Source organism: Mobula birostris, chromosome 17, assembly GCF_030028105.1.
Source record: "Mobula birostris isolate sMobBir1 chromosome 17, sMobBir1.hap1, whole genome shotgun sequence".
Taxonomy (NCBI): domain Eukaryota; kingdom Metazoa; phylum Chordata; class Chondrichthyes; order Myliobatiformes; family Myliobatidae; genus Mobula; species Mobula birostris.
The window spans coordinates 73454652-73471212 of NC_092386.1; the positions used below are offsets into that span (position 1 = coordinate 73454652).

Consider the following 16561-nt stretch of genomic DNA (forward strand, 5'->3'; position numbering starts at 1 on the left):
GACGTTGACAGATTGTGGGTTCCCAGTATCTTGCAAGTGAGTTCCGATGAACATTTGCCAATATGATGTTGGTGGATATGTCTAGGAAATGAAGCTGCCAGGATCTCAGTTGGCTCCCATCATTATTCACTGAGTGCACTGAGCCTCTATACACACAGGACTTGTACCACTCCTTCTTTCCCATGTTCTGCTTTCTCCACTTTCACCTGAAGTGCTTAGAATGCATGATTGTATGTGTGAGAGAGAGGGGTGCGGAGTAACAGAAAGAAAGTGCATGCATTATTACCTAAATTCTGGTATTCTTGTATCTCCTTACCTGTGGACCAAGACCTCTGTCAAGACTATACAGTGCAACATGTCAAAAGGGCAATGTTAGGAGAGTCATGGCAGATTTCAACATGCAGGTTGATTGGGAAAGTCAGGTTGGTAATGGATCTCAAGAAAGTGACTTTGTTGAATGCCTATGAGATGGCTTTTTGGAACAGTTTGTTGTTGATCCTACCAGGGGATCAGCTATGCTGGATTGCTTGTTATGTAATGGACCAGAGGCGATTAGGGAGCTTAAGGTAAAAGAAACCTTAAGAGCCAGTCATCACAATATGATTGAGTTCAACTTGAAATTTGAAATGAAGAAAGTGAAGTCTGAGGAAGCAGCATATCAGTGGATAAAGGAAATTTCAGTGGTATGAGAGAGGAGCTGGCCAAAGTAAATTGGAAGGAGATGCTGGCAGGGATGAAAGGGATGGCGTGGGTTTCTGGGAAAAATGAAGGTGCAGTATAGATGTATTCCTAAAATGAAGAAATACCCAAATGACAAAATAGTATAACCGTGACTGACAAGAAAAGTCAAACCTAATGTAAAAGCAAAAGAAAGGGCATACAATAAAGCAAAAATTAGCAGGAAGATAGAGGGTTGGGGAGCTTTGGAAAACCTACACAGAGCAACTAAAAGAATCATTAGGAGGGAAAAAATGAAATGTGAAAGTAACCTAGAAACAATATCAAAGTAAAAACTTTTTCAAATATGTAAAAAATAAAAGAGAGATGAGAGTGGATATAGGACTGCTAGAAAATGAAACCAGAGAAATAATAACAGGGGCAAGGAGATGGCAGATGAACTAAATGAGTATTTTGCATCAGTCTTCTCTGTGGAAGACACTAGCAATGTGTCAGATGTTGAAGGATGTGGGGGAAGAGAAGAGAGTGCAGTTAATATTACAAGGGAAAAGTTGCTCAAAAAACTGAAACCTATGGGTACCATAAGTCACCCCAACCAGATGAACTGCACCCCAGAGTTCTGAAAGATGTAGCATTAGAGATTGTGGAGGCATTAGCAATGATCTTTCAAAAATCATTGGACTCTGACATGGTGCCAGAGGACTAGAAAATTGGAAATGTCACTTCACTCATTAAGAAAGGAAGAAGGCAGCAGAAAGGAAATTATAAGCCAGTTAGCCTGACCTCAGTGGTTGGAGTCAATTGTTAAGGATGAAGTTATGGAGTACTTAGTGACACAGGACAAGATAGGACAAAGTCAGCATGGTTTCCTTGAGGGAAAATCTTGCCCAATGAACCTGTTGGAATTCTTTGAGGAAATTTCAAGTAGGATAGATAAAAGGGATTCAGTAGATGTTGTATATTTGGACCTTCAGAAGGTCTTTGACAAGGTGCCACACTTGAGGCTGCTTACCAAGTTAAGATCCCATGGTATTACAGGAAAGTTACTGGCATTGTTAGAGCATTGGCTGATTGGTTAGAGGCAGCAAGTGGAATTTAAAGGATCCTTTTCTAGTTGGCTGCCAGTGACTAGTGGTCTTCCACAGAGGTCGGTGTTGGGGCCACTTCTTTTCACGCTGTATATAAATGATTTAGATGATGGAAGAGATTTTGTTGCCAAATTTGCAGATGATACGAAGATTGGTGGAGGGGCAGATAGTGTTGAGGAAACAAGTAGGATGTTGAAAGACTTAGATAGGTTAGAAGAATGGGCAAGAAAGTGGAAAATGAAATACAATGTTGGAAAATGCATGGTCAGACACTTTGGTAGTAGAAATAAATGTGCAGACTATTTTCTACACAGGGAGAAAATCCAAAAATCTAGGATGCAAAGGGACTTGGGAGTCCTTGTGGATAACATCCTAAAGGTTAACTTTCAGGTTGAGTTGATGGTGAGGAAGGCAAATACAATGTTAGCATTCATCTCAAGAGGTCTAGAATACAAGAGCAGGGATGTGATACTGAAGCTTTATAAGGCACTGGTGAGGCCTCACCTTGAGTATTGTGAACAATTTTGGCCCCTCATGTTAGAAAAGAGAGTGTCAAGAGGAGGTTCACAAGGATGATTCCAGAAATTAATTGGTTATCATATGAGGAAAGTTTGATGGCTCTGTGTCTGTACTCACTGTAATTCGGAAGGATGAGGGATGATCTCATTGAAACCTTTCGAATGTAGAGTAGATATGAAAGAGATGTTTCCCATGGTGGAGGAGTCTAGGGCAAGAAGGTGTGGCCAGAAGATAGAGGGGCGTCCATTTAAAACAGAGATGTGGAGAAATTTCTTTAGCCAGAGGGTGGTGAATTTGTGGAATTTGTTACCACAGGCAGCAGTGGAAGTCAGGTCGTTGGATGTATTTAAGGCAGAGCTTGATAGGTTCTTGATAGGACATGGCATCAAAGGTTATAGGGAGAAGGCTAGTGTGTGGGGCTGAGGACGAGAGAAAAGAATCAGCCATGATTGAATGAATGGCAAACCAGATTCGATGGGCCAAATGGCCTAATTCTGCTTCTATGTCTTATGGTGTTAAACAGTGTGTATAACAAACAGCTGACATGAATAGAATTACCACAATGGTATCTTCCACCCCTCATTTGGAGTGCAGGCACTCTTTCCTAAATTCTAAGGGACTGTTTACAAAGAGCTAAATGTAGTCCTGAGTAGAACTATTCTCTACAGCAGTGTATAGTGAGCCACAACCATATATCTCAAGAACTGACAAGTGATAGATACAGTGCTTAAAAAGTATACTTGCCTGGAGCTCGATGGCTGAGTTTCATTCTGAACTCCTGATCTGTCATACATACTGAGGTCCCAACGTGTTGCAGCACACAGAATGGAAAGCACTGCCATTAGTACTCATTTTGAAGCATTCTTTGCTGAAGGAGGCCATTCATTTCCTGTCTGGATCAGGCTCAGCTGACTTCTGTCAAGTAATGAACATCTGCATATTGGTTGCTGCGTCCTGGGCCAAAGCAGCAAAGTGACCCTTCTGTTCTGCACATTGAAAACTTTGCATCTTCACGTGGAACATTACTTGCAGATTGCAGCAGAAGCTAGAAAGGTTCCAACTCACAGAGTGAGAGAGCAAGACCTCCAACCGAAATAGAGACAAGTAAACATTTGTGTCAGCTATACTGGCTTCTGTTCAAAGTTTTCCATTCGTGTGTAGAAACCTTTTCCACTCTGGAATGATGCTGGTGATGTGGATTGTTGCAAACTATGCCATTTCCAGCATATCATGCAAAACCTCTGCGATCTGATATTACTAGCGTATAGAGAAATGAAAGCCTTTCTTAGTGTCTTTAGCTAATTTGAAGTCGTATGTCGTCTGTGTAATAAACTTCAATAGGAAATTGATGGAGATGATCATCCATGATATTTCTTTTGATTAATGGAACTGGTTTGAGAGGCTGCATGGTATCTTCCTGTTCTTATTTCTTAGGTTAGGTCTTCTCATTTGATCATCTTTTTTCCATGTGGATAATTAGGAAGCCCAGAAAACATGACTACTGTGACATGTTCATCATGCTTCATCAGTGGTCTGAAGGCCAATGCATATTGCCATAAGAGCAGAATTCATGAGTAGGCAAGGTTATCTGTCAGTGAAGCACGCCTTATCCAGAAGTTCACTTTGAGTAGTTTGATGATTCCCTGTCTTCTCCCTGGACATGTGGAACAACAATCTTGCAACATTTGAAGTCTGGGTCAAGGCACGGACTGATCTAGTCCACTCCTAAACATTAAGAACATATCCTCTGGTTGCTAATTGCTATTGTACTGAAAATGCTACGGAACATAAATTAGAGGGAACCTTGTACATTATGATGCAGAAAGAGAAATGATTCAATATTCAGGAATGACTGTCTTGACCATGAATTGTGGTGACTCAGTAGCAGCTAATCACTACCTAAACTCTTTCAACAGGTAAAAAATTAAACAAGAGGTACAAAAACAAGCTTGGAACCTTGGGAAAACAAATTTGCAAGTATCCAGTCTGGCTTGAGCTAGACGTCTCTTACACTTTTGATTTCTGCCATTTTTTTTTCATTGACAATAACCTATCTTATTCTAGTAGCTGTTTCTCATTTGGAAACATGTCATTAACTCTACCTCATTTGTGGCAGAGTTACTTCTTTTACATAATGATCACAAATGTGGTCTATGAAAACAAGACAATCACTTGAAAACTGACAAAACCATTTTGTTCAAGGGCGAACCAGAGGCGCATTCATTTTACCCAAGGGGGCTAGAAACCTTGATATCTCTGAATCAAGGCACTCGGGTGATTTTTTTGGTAAGTAAAGATAGTGATCAAAGGATGGAGCATCAGAACATTGCTTTTGCAAACTCGTTCATCATTCAGTTCATCCACTGGCTCAATAATTCCTTTGTACAAGTTTGTCATCACATGAGAAGATGGACTTGTGACAAACACATACATTATTTTTTTCTCCAAGGCAGAGAGAAAAATTTGGCTTGGTTGTATGTGTGACATATCTAGTTTGTTATTTTAAATGGATATGCAAATTGTGCGTTAGCTTAATGTTGCCTTCTTTAGATCAAAGTTCCATGGAATGCCGTATTAACCACCACTGTGTGTTCTTTCTTTTTGCTTCTATAATTGATGATGACACATGCAAAGGCTACTTAAAGATATTTGATATCCCAGCTGGTTCTAGACATGTGTTTATCCAAGAAGATGAGGTATCTCCTCACGTTCTTGGTAAGTACTAACCTGCCACAGCTGGATAAAGTTCACCCATTGAAGCACCAGATGACAATTTGAAGCACTAATCCAAACACGTTAGACCATAAGACAATAAGATATAGGAGTAGAATTAAGCCATTTGGCCCATGGACTCAGCTCCGCCATTTTATCATGGCTGATCCAGTTTTCCCCTCAGCCCCAATCTCCTGACCTCTCCCCGTATCCCTTCATGCCCTGACCAATCAAGAATATATCAACCTCTGCCTTAAATATACACAAAGACAGCCTCCATCGCTGCCTGTGGCAAAGAATTGCACAGATTTGCTACTCTCTGGCTAAAGAAATTCCTCCTCATCTCCATTTTAAAAGGACACCACTCTATTCTGAGGTTGTGTCCTCTGGTCTTAGACTCTCCCATCATAGGAACCATCCTATCCACATCCACTCTATCAAGGCCTTTCACCATTCAACAGGTTTTAATGATGTCACCCCTCATTCTTCTAATTCCAGTGAGTACAGGCCCAGAGCCATCAAACACTCTCCATATGACAAGCCATTCAATCCTTGAATCATTTTTGTGAACCTGCTTTGAACATTCCACAGTGTAAACATATCCTTTTTAAGATAAGCGGCCTAAAACTGTTCACAATTCTCCAAATGAGGCCTCACCAGTGCTTTATAAAGTGTCGACATTACATCTGTGTTTTTATATTCTAGTCATCTTGAAATGAATGCTAACATCACATTTGCTTTCCTCACCACAGACTTGGCTTGCAAATTAACCTTTAGAGAATCCTGCACGTCCCTTTGTGCCTCAGTTTTTTGTATTTTCTCTCCAGTTAGCTAAGAGTCAATGCTTTCATTTTTGCTACTCAAGTGCATGACCATGCACTTCCCAACACCGTATTCCATCTGCCATGTCCTTGCATGTTCTCCTAATCTAAGTCCTTCTGTAGCCTCTCTACTTCCTCAAAACTACCTGCACCTATCTTCATATGGTCTGCAAACTTTGCAACAAAGCTATCAATCAAATCATTGACATATAATCCCAGGTCCTTGTGGAAGACCACTGGTCACTGGCAGCCAACCAGAAAAGGCAGCCTTTATTCCCACTCTCTGCCTCCTGCCAATCAGCACTGCTTTATCCATGCTAGAATTTTTCCTGTAATACCATGGGCTGAGCAAAGATTGCCTCAAATTAACTAGCATTTGCTCAAAGTGCAATGCTTCATCTGCTCAGCTCTGTAAGACTACTTGTACAAAATTGCCTCACTAATGTGACTTTCTCTCTGCATGGAACAATATCAGCAATACAGGCACCAGTTAACACTTCAGCAGTGTGTGTCGAATTTAAATTTCACCACTTTTGGAGGGGGTCTTAAAAAACGCACTTTATAGGCATGTGTTCATCTTCTCCCCAACCCTTAACTGCCCACCTTGCGTAGTAATTAATAAAGATAGGTGGGGCACACACGCGCACACACGCACACACACGGACACAGACACAGTTACTTGTGTCCCATGAAGTTTCATTGCCATATCACACTTTATGGGCAGACCCTGCTGTAAAGGGTCCGATCCATTTTATAATATTAGCTCTCATAATACCATGAATTAAAAGACAGAAATTCATCTTCAGCTCCATAAACAGAAGCTATGCAATGGGTGTATAAGAAATGCACCGTACTTTGGAAATACTGTATGATTTCACTCATCTCAAAAGCACCAAACATGAAGCTCTTTCTATGATAGTGATTAGCATTTGGGAACTTGGAGAAAATTGTGACCTATATTATTTAAAATTTGAAGGATTAAATATTTGTAAATGGCTTCTCTGATTAGATTGTTAAAATGCAAGGGTATAATTCAAGAAATAACATTTTGCTATTATGAAAGAAATGATATGAAATGAAAACTTCCATAACTTCCACTGTTCACCTGTTTTTGTTCCATGGGTTCTTAGTTGATATATGACTGCAATAGTTCTAGTCTACCCATCCCCATGCATGGGTGGATAAGTAATTTACTGATGGCACAGTGATCACTGACATTGTGGATAGTGTATAAGGTTGCCTAAAAGTACAGAGGGGTGTAGATCAGTTGCAAATGTGGGTGGAGAAGTAGCAGATGGGAGTTTAATCCAGGCAAGTGTAAAGCATTACACTTTGGGAGATCAAATGTAAATGGAAATTAATAACCGGACCCATAACAGTGTTAATGCACAGAGGGATTTTGGATCTGCATCTGTGTGATTTTGGTCAGAGACTCTTAGCCAGGTCCTGATGCAGGTTTATGATCTGCAAAGCTGACATTTCCTCGCCCTCCCCCCCCCCCATCCCACTGAGCTCCTCCAGTGATTTGGTTTTTGCCATTTATTGTAGCAATTTGTAGGTTTTAGTATAGCTAACTGGATTGAACAAATTACTGAAAGTATTGCTGATTGTTTTATCACAAATATTGGAAATAGCAGTAGGTTACTAACTTCATTGACCCAGAAAACTCTAGTGAAATCCAAACAGCTTGACTCAGCAATGTTTTCTTTCTGGTGGAAATCCCTGGCTTACTGACCTATTTCATTGGCTCTTTTTGTTGGACACTTTCATCTATTTTATCAAGCTGTAAGAACAGTTGCATTTAAAATTAATTAATAGGCTATAATACCATTTTGATTAATTGTAACTTGCTAAAGAGCTTTTGGTTATTCCAGTAATTGAATGGAACAGCAAGTAGTTGTGAAATAAGCAAATAAAATGTCTGGACACCACAATGACAGCAACTTAACCTGGAAACAGTTATTCTACCAAGTAATCCATTACTACAGTCAGTAATCCATACAAAACCATTTAGATTAATTGTACCAGCAGTTATTTACCAATCTAACACATGGGGGATACAATTGTGTGCATCAAGTCTAGCAGGCAGCAATAAAAGTAAGAGCCGGTGGCTAAGGCCACGGCATTGGCATTGATGGCAAATGATTAAAGAAATTGGATATGTTATACTCATGTGATGTAGAAGTGTGTTGTCTTCATATCTCAGCTGGAACCTGCCTCTTCCCTCCGTACTCACTGATAGATATCCTGAACTACGTCCTCAAGCTGTGGAATGGGGTACTAAACCAGAGCTTTCCAACTATGTAGAAAGAAAATACCACTAAATCATGCTGTTTGGATATTATTGTATTTTGTAGTAAGATTTTGAGGTTGGTTGAGATCACAAATAGACTCTGCTACAAAAATGATTGCTGACATTGACAAAGCTCACTAATGCAAGAACTAAGTTACAAAGGAAGCCCATCCTTGTCAACCAGTTGCTCAGTTTAGATTTGACGCATCCACTAGGAGTGTGAAGCAATCAGAAAGTTGAAAAGTTAAAGAAAGTGAACACTGATCAATGTCTAGGTAACCTTTCCTGAATCAGTGTACGAACATAAATGCCCAGGCCAAGGAATGGTTGTTCACTTGCTAGTCATCCAACATCTCCTACTGAACCTTATCATCCAAAGGCTTAACTTTCCTGGAGAGAATTCTCCAATCTTTAAAATCTCCCATTGAGGCTTGTTTATTGGGCAAACCAACTTTCTCAACACTAATCATCCATCCAATGGTTCGTATTCTGTGGATAATCCTGGTGCTTCACCATATCTCCTGTATTCCCTTAAAGCTTTCTTTGCAACATCTTTCCGTGACAGATTGTTCCTTGCTGAGTGATGTCTAATAGATATTCCTATTAAAATAAACAACTGAACCAACTTTTCTAGTACATTTTAAGCACTGAATATCTGTCCTTTGTTTCTGAACTTTAATATCTTATTTTGAAATGTTCCAAAATAATTAATTGACATAGCCATGCTGCATTTGTGTTCGAGACTATTTTCCTGCATGCGCTTTAGTTTTTTTTTGTTCACTAGCTCTCAAGAACCAGGCTACAGGCCACTACATTCTAAATGGTAAAGGAGAAAAAGCCAAGACGAAAGTTTTTATTGAGCTTGGTATAGAATGGCGATATACCTTGGAGAACGATATGGAAACTCTCCATACAGATGGCCCTTTGCACGATGCTGTTGTGGTCTTGGTGAGCAATTTTTCTTTTCATTTTTCTATCAATAATACAATAACATTGGGAATGCTATGACTTTGGATCTCTGAACAATTTCCAATGCTGATTCTGGATAACCGGGAATGAAATCTACGAGATAAAGGATAAAAGGCCTGATTACTAGCTCCTTGCTGCAAGCTATGTATAAAGAATGAGGTTTCTATACATTAAGGTGGTCAGCAGCAGATGAACTAAGACAGATGTGGCTGATGTGAAGATAAAAGTTGGTGGAGAAAAAAATTTGCTTCTTAATGCTGATATTTTCTATCTCATTCAATTAATTTTCCCCTTAGACTAAATAAATTTATCAGATTACATAATAACAATGGTAATGTGATTACATCGTGATATACAGTGCAATGTTGACCTTTAAATTACCTACAAAATCTTTTCAGTCGGCACAGAATACCTCCTCTGAGTATATCATTGTTGTCACTGTGTAGCAAGAGACTCAACTGTACAGTTTAACCAAAGGCATAAACTATTGACGTTAATCCAGCAATGATACGCGTGAATGATGTTGGGGATTCGAATCATGTTTCAGAGAAATGCCCCGTTTTCCCTTGGCTATATAGGACCGAAGGGCATTTCCAAATGAACTGCTCAAAATGTAATAATGCTTCAAGTGGGGAGAAAAAGAGCAGCAATTCACTCTGGAGGAGTCATTGAGAATGATGAGAATTTGCCTAGAGATAAGTGTGCCATACTAAACACACAATAATTATAACTAAAGGCTACTTTCAATTCCATTAAACATGGTTCAGTATCTGCAAAGTTAGAGCCATGTTATCCAGAAGAGAAATCGAGCAGCACTTTAGTTGGATCAGACAAGGAAACCTAGAGCCATACAACTGTTACCATCCACCCTTTCTACACTTTTCATAATTCTAAACATTTCTATATGGTTGCCCTTCATTTTCCTGTGTCCCAAGGAATAAAGACCAAGCCTGGCCAAACCCTCCATATAACGCAGGCTTACAAGTCCTGACAATATTCTTATAAACATTCTCTTCATTCTTTTCAGTTTAGCTACGCCTTTTCAATTATAAAGTGAAGAGAACAGTATACACTACTCTAAGGATAGCTTCACCAATGACTTCCATTCTGCAACATCACTAGGCCAGCATGTCAAGCATCTTTTCCACCACCCTGTCTATCTGTAATGTTACTTTCAATGAGCTATGAACTTGTACTCCTGGGTCCATTGTTCCACTATAATCCTAATTGCCTGCTATTCATAGCACAAGTCTTAATCTGGTTTGACTTTCCAAAAGCCATCATGGCAGAATTGCCTGTATTGAAATCCATTTAGAAACATAGAAAACCTACAGCACAAAACAAGCCCTTCAGCTCACAGTGCTGTGCCGAACATGTACTTACTTTAGAAATTACCTAGAGTTACTCATAGCCCTCTATTTGCCTCTCCTCAGCACACTTCCATGACATCAAACCTCCCAGACCAGCCTACAACCCGAGACCAATTCCTTTTCTCGCCCCCAAGGATGCACTCAGTCAAGCCCTGGGGATTTATTCACCTTAAAGCACTGTAGGCTGCAAATTCCTCCTCCCTGATGATATAAGGGGAAATAATCAATAAAAATCTGACCTACTATATCTCCTGTGGCTCAAGACATGGGTGGCCTGCTGATTTCTAAGAGAACCTGCTCTCTCCATACCCACACTTGTAGCAGTGAGAGATTGAAAATGTCCTTGAATACTCTTGCCAGTTGCTTGGCACAAGATTTCTGAGCCTTAAAAGGTACTCCGTTGGGGTCTTCTGCCTTGCGAGGGTTCACCCTCTTTAAAGACAACCATATATAGGCATCTGAGACAGAGATCACAGGGTCACCGGGTGCAGCAGGGATCTTCATAGCTATAGTTATTTTCTCCCTTTCAAAGCGGGCATAGAAGGCATTGAGTTAATCTGGTAGTGAAGCATTGCTGCCATTCATGCTATTGGGTTTTGCTTTGTCGAGAGTAATGTCTTGCAAACCAGCCCCAGAGCTGAATTTTACTCTATATTCTGTTTTCATAACTAAGAAAGTTTTGTATATCTGATATGTCTGACAAATCCGGCAAAGAAGAGTCTGATTTGTCACAGCGCAGGCATTGGACTTAATTCCTACTGCCTCCTGTAAGGAGTTTATACGTTTTCCCTGTGACCTCTGGGCATTTCCGTTTCCTTCCACATACATTCCATGAAGATGTATGGGTAGTAATTTGTGAGTGTGCTATGTTGGCAGCACTTGTGGGCTGTCCCCAACGCATCCTCTGACTGTGTTGATTGTTGAATCAAACGGTACTTTTCACTGTATGTTTCGATATTTTGATATATCTGTGACAAATAAAGCAAATCTTAGAAACGGCCCTGCACAGAGTGCAAAAGTGTTTTCCCAGAGTTGTACTTGAGGTGCATGAAGAACCAAGAGAAGAAGTTTGCGTTCTTAAAGAAGTTCAAGTGGATGTTAGATTTTCAAAATTATGAATGGTTTTGATAGAATGAGTGCCAATATTTTTGAAAAAAATAACTTTTAAGCAGAATATTTTTATGAATTGCATTGCCAGAAACTAAATTCCAAAATGAATAAGTCTTGTGTTGAAGTATGAGGAAACTATTTGAATAATTGGGTGCATGCCAATTTCTAAGAGAACACTAGACCCATTCCCCCTCTTCTTATTTCCATATTCCCCTTCATTTAATTTTCTTTCCAATCAACACTCCTTCCATTCATTTTGCCATTAACTGACACCAAGGGATAGCAACAACCAAATAACCTACCTACATACCTTTAAGACTTATTAATGGCTTTTGATTTTTCATTTTTTTACTCAAATTTTGCAGTTTTTCTGTATCAGCAGATATTGGAGACTGTTGAAAGCCGGTGGGATCCATCAGAAAACTAAAGAAAGCAAAGTTCTAAGGCAGGATGAGAGAAGGAGGATGAGAGGAGACATGATAGAGGTGTACAAGATAATAAGAGGAATAGATAGAGTGGATAGCCAGCGCCTCTTCCCCAGGGCACCACAGCTTAATACAAGAGGACATGGCTTTAAGGTAAGGGGTGGGAAGTTCAAGGGGGATATTAGAGGAAGGTTTTTTACTCAGAGAGTGGTTGGTGTGTGGAATGCACTGCCTGAGTCAGTGGTGGAGGCAGATACACTAGTGAAGTTTAAGAGACTACTAGACAGGTATATGGAGGAATTTAAGGTGGGGGCTTATAAGGGAGGCAGGCAACATTGTGGGCCAAAGGGCCTGTACTGTGCTGTACTATTCTATGTTCTACATTCTAAAAACAGAGAGACATAGAATACAACAATTGACAACAAAAGCAAAACTGAGCTGAGGAAATGTATATTTTACTCAAGAAGTGATTAGAGTCTGTAATGTGTGATCAGCACAGTAATAGAGTTAGATTCATAAAGGAGATGCATGAATATCTGAAAGGAAAGACCAGGGCTGAAGGGAAAGGGTGGAGGTGCCTGACCAGCTGAATTTCTGTTATGTACAGTTGATTCCAGAACGTACTGCTATTCTGGCTTTTTCTGGTCATTTATGTCAAACACTATCCATAGGGTCACCATGAGTTGACAGGGACTCAACGGCTGTCAACAACAACACAAGCATTAATGGGATGGAAGCTTCAAGATTTGAACCCACTGATGATAAAGGAATGAGTCAGGATAGCGTCTAACTTGGAGATGGTGATGCATTTGCTGCTCACGTGCTTCTTAGTGGTAGAAGTTGTGCCTTTGGGAGGTGCGGTCATGTTAGTTTGGCCAAGTAATGCAGTGCATTTTATAACTGATAAACACTGAGCTCTGGAGATAGAGGGAATGGTAATGGATGGGGTTCCAATTAACTGAGCCACTCTGTCCTAGAAATCTTTGGGCTTCATGATTGTTGTTAGTGAGCTGTAGTCACCTAAGTATTTGAAATTACATTCCGTCTGAAGACTTTCCAATTGATGCAAAGGCCTTGCCATGTCAAAAGGTGACTCACATGACACAGGATACCAAACCTCTGACTTGCACTTGTAGTTATATTTATTTAGCTGACCCAATTGAGTTGCTGGTCAGTGTCTGGGAAATAATATTTCAGTAGTGATAACCTAGGGCTGGAATAACTGACCTTCAATAGCCACTCCATTTTGCACCATATTGCACTAAAGACCAGAGTATTTTCCTTTTGGTGCCCACTGAAATCTATTTCACGAGTGCTCTTTGATGCCACACCTGATCAACTACTGTCTAATGACGAGAGCAGTCACTCTCACCTCAGCTATTGAACTTGTATCTTGTTTGGGCCAAGGCTGCGGTAGAGCTAAGTACTGCATTTAAATAGCAAGGAGTAGATGGTGGTGACTAGTTGAAAACTGATAGGAACTGCATTTGTCCTGATAAATGCACAAGTAGTAATGTTCCATGTTCCTGCTCGTTGCCAGTCACGTGTCGGTACAATTAGAGGCAAAGCTCATTTTGTAGCTGAGATGTTGTCGGTTGCATTACTGCATAACTATTGCAACCTATCTTTTGGAATGGATAAGTGGGACCTGCAAAGTATGTGTGCACTATACAACCCTGAGATTTGTCTTCCTCACACACAGCCATGAAACACAGAAACACCATGGAACCCGTTCAAAGAAAACATCAAACTCCCAAAATGTGAAAAAAAAACAACAAATTGCACAAACAGCAAAAAGCGAGCAAGTAAACAGCAATCCACAGAATTTGATGTTTCATATTCTGAAATTAGTTGTGTGTGTGTGCGCGCACCCTTAACTCCTGGTGGAGTCATTGGGGCGCCGTTATGACAAACTTTTGGTATGCTCATTGTACAGCGTGTCTTGGTCATCTGAAACCTGGTGGAGCCCATCCCTCTCCAGGTTTTTTTTTTAATGACACTCAACCCAAGCACGGATGGAGAGCGTGCAAGGGAGCTATACACATCAAAGTTGCTGGTGAACGCAGCAGGCCAGGCAGCATCTCTAGGAAGCGGTGCAGTCGACGTTTCAGGCCGAGACCCTTCGTCAGGACTAACTGAAGGAAGAGTGTGTAAGGGATTTGAAAGTTGGAGGGGGAGGGGGAGATCCAAAATGATAGGAGAAGGCAGGAGGGGGAGGGATAGAGCCAAGAGCTGGACAGGTGATTGGCAAAGGTGATATGAGAGGACCATGGGACAGGAGGTCCGGGAAGAAAGATGGGGGGGGGCGGACCCAGAGGATGGGCAAGGGGTATATTCAGAGGGACAGAGGGAGAAAAAGGAGAGTGAGAGAAAGAATGTGTGTATAAAAATAAGTAACAGATGGGGTACGAGGGGGAGGTGGGGCATTAGCGGAAGTTAGAGAAGTCGATGTTCATGCCATCAGGTTGGAGGCTACACAGATGGAATATAAGGTGTTGTTCCTCCAACCTGAGTGTGGCTTCATTTTTACAGTAGAGGAGGCCGTGGATAGACATATCAGAATGGGAATGGGATGTGGAATTAAAATGTGTGGCCACTGGGAGATCCTGCTTTCTCTGGCGGACAGAGCGTAGGTGTTCAGCGAAATGATCTCCCAGTCTGCGTCGGGTCTCGCCAGTATATAGAAGGCCACATCGGGAGCACCGGAAACAGTACATCACCCCAGCTGACTCACAGGTGAAGAGTCGCCTCACCTGGAAGGACTGTCTGGGGCCCTGAATGGTGGTAAGGGAGGAAGTGTAAGGGCATGTGTAGCACTTGTTCCGCTTACAAGGATAAGTGCCAGGAGGGCGATCAGTGGGGAGGGATGGGGGGGAATGAATGGACAAGGGAGTCACGTAGGGAGCGATCCCTGCGGAATGCAGAGAGAGGTGGGGAGGGAAAGATGTGCTTAGTGGTGGGATCCCATTGGAGGTGGCGGAAGTTACGGAGAATAATATGTTGGATCTGGAGGCTGGTGGGGTGGTAAGTGAGGACCAGGGGAACCCTATTCCTAGTGGGGTGGAAACCAATATATAAAAGGCCACATTGGGAGCACCGAACGCAGTATATCACCCCAGCCGACTCACAGGTGAAGTGTTACCTCACCTGGAAGGACTGTTTGGGGCCCTGAATGGTGGTAAGGGAGGAAGTGTAAGGGCATGTGTAGCACTTGTTCCGCTTACACGGGTAAGTGCCAGGAGGGAGATCAGTGGGGAGGGATGGGGGGGACGAATGGACAAAGGAGTTGCGTAGGGAGCGATCCCTGTGGAATGCAGAGAGAGGCGGGGAGGGAAAGATGTGCTTAGTAGTGGGATCCCGCTTAGACTGGGAGACCGCTTTGCTGAACACCTACGCTCTGTCCGCCAGAGAAAGCAGGATCTCCCAGTGGCCACACATTTTAATTCCACATCCCATTCCCATTCTGACATGTCTATCCACGGCCTCCTCTACTGTAAAGATGAAGCCACACTCAGGTTGGAGGAGCAACACCTTATATTCCATCTGGGTAGCCTCCAATCTGATGGCATGAACATCGACTTCTCTAACTTCCACTAATGCCCCACCTCCCCCTCGTACCCCATCTGTTACTTATTTTTATGCACACATTCTTTCTCTCACTCTCCTTTTTCTCCCTCTGTCCCTCTGAATATACCTCTTGCCCATCCTCTGGGTCCCCCCCCCACCTTGTCTCTCTTCCCGGACCTCCTGTCCCATGATCCTCTCATATCCCTTTTGCCAATCACCTGTCCAGCTCTTGGCTCCATCCCTCCCCCTCCTGTCTTCTCCTATCATTTTGGATCTCCCCCTCCCCCTCCAACTTTCAAATCTCTTACTCACTCTTCCTTCAGTTAGTCCTGACGAAGGGTCTCGGCCTGAAACGTCGACTACCTCTTCCTAGAGATGCTGCCTGACCTGCTGCGTTCACCAGCAACTTTTATGTGTGTTGTTTGAATTTCCAGCATCTGCAGAATTCCTGTTGTGTGCAAGGGAGCTGGCCGGATTCGAACACAGGACCTCTTGCCCCGAAATCCAGCACTGATGCCACTACGCCAGCAGCCGGCTCTGTGTGATGAAAGCACAATATACCGGAAACATTTTGTTAGGTCCACAGATTGATTCTTTGGGGAAAGGAATAGTGAAAGCTTTTCAAGTCAGTGATCTGAACTGGGAGAAGTTCAAATTAGCAGCATTTCAGTCAGACTGAAAAGGACAGAAGGATCTGTGGAAAGAGTGAAGAATTCCAACAATCCGATGGAATTAATTCAGCACAACTTGTTCCTGTGCTGTACTGTTTTACATTCTAACGTACGACAGGTACGATTTAGAGGAATATGGGCCAATTGCAGGTGAATGGCATTATCTTGGATAAGCACTTTGGTCACCATAAACAAGTTGGACTGATAGACCCATTTCCTTGCTGTATAACACCATGAATCTAATTGAATGTTGAAAGTGGATGTGAAGAGGATGTTTCCTTTGGTGCAGGAGTCTAGGACTAGAGGGCACAGCCTCAAAATAGGACAGAAATGAGGAG

General features: G+C 41.8%; 1 protein-coding gene across 7 annotated transcripts in view; it reads left to right on the forward strand.

Annotated features, from left to right (window-relative positions):
* Nucleotides 1-16561, forward strand: part of adamts3 (ADAM metallopeptidase with thrombospondin type 1 motif, 3) — a 370913-nt gene that overhangs the window by 325456 nt on the left and 28896 nt on the right. For 3 of the 7 annotated variants that reach the window (XM_072281905.1, XM_072281909.1, XM_072281907.1), the window contains 3 exons: nucleotides 4202-4258; nucleotides 4488-4571; nucleotides 8896-9059. In XM_072281905.1, coding sequence (XP_072138006.1) covers nucleotides 4202-4258; nucleotides 4488-4571; nucleotides 8896-9059 — 305 coding nt within the window. Of the gene's footprint in view, nucleotides 1-4201; nucleotides 4259-4487; nucleotides 4572-4919; nucleotides 5001-8895; nucleotides 9060-16561 lie in introns of all 7 variants that reach the window. The other 4 variants (XM_072281908.1, XM_072281912.1, XM_072281906.1 and 1 more) reach the window with 3 other exon arrangements.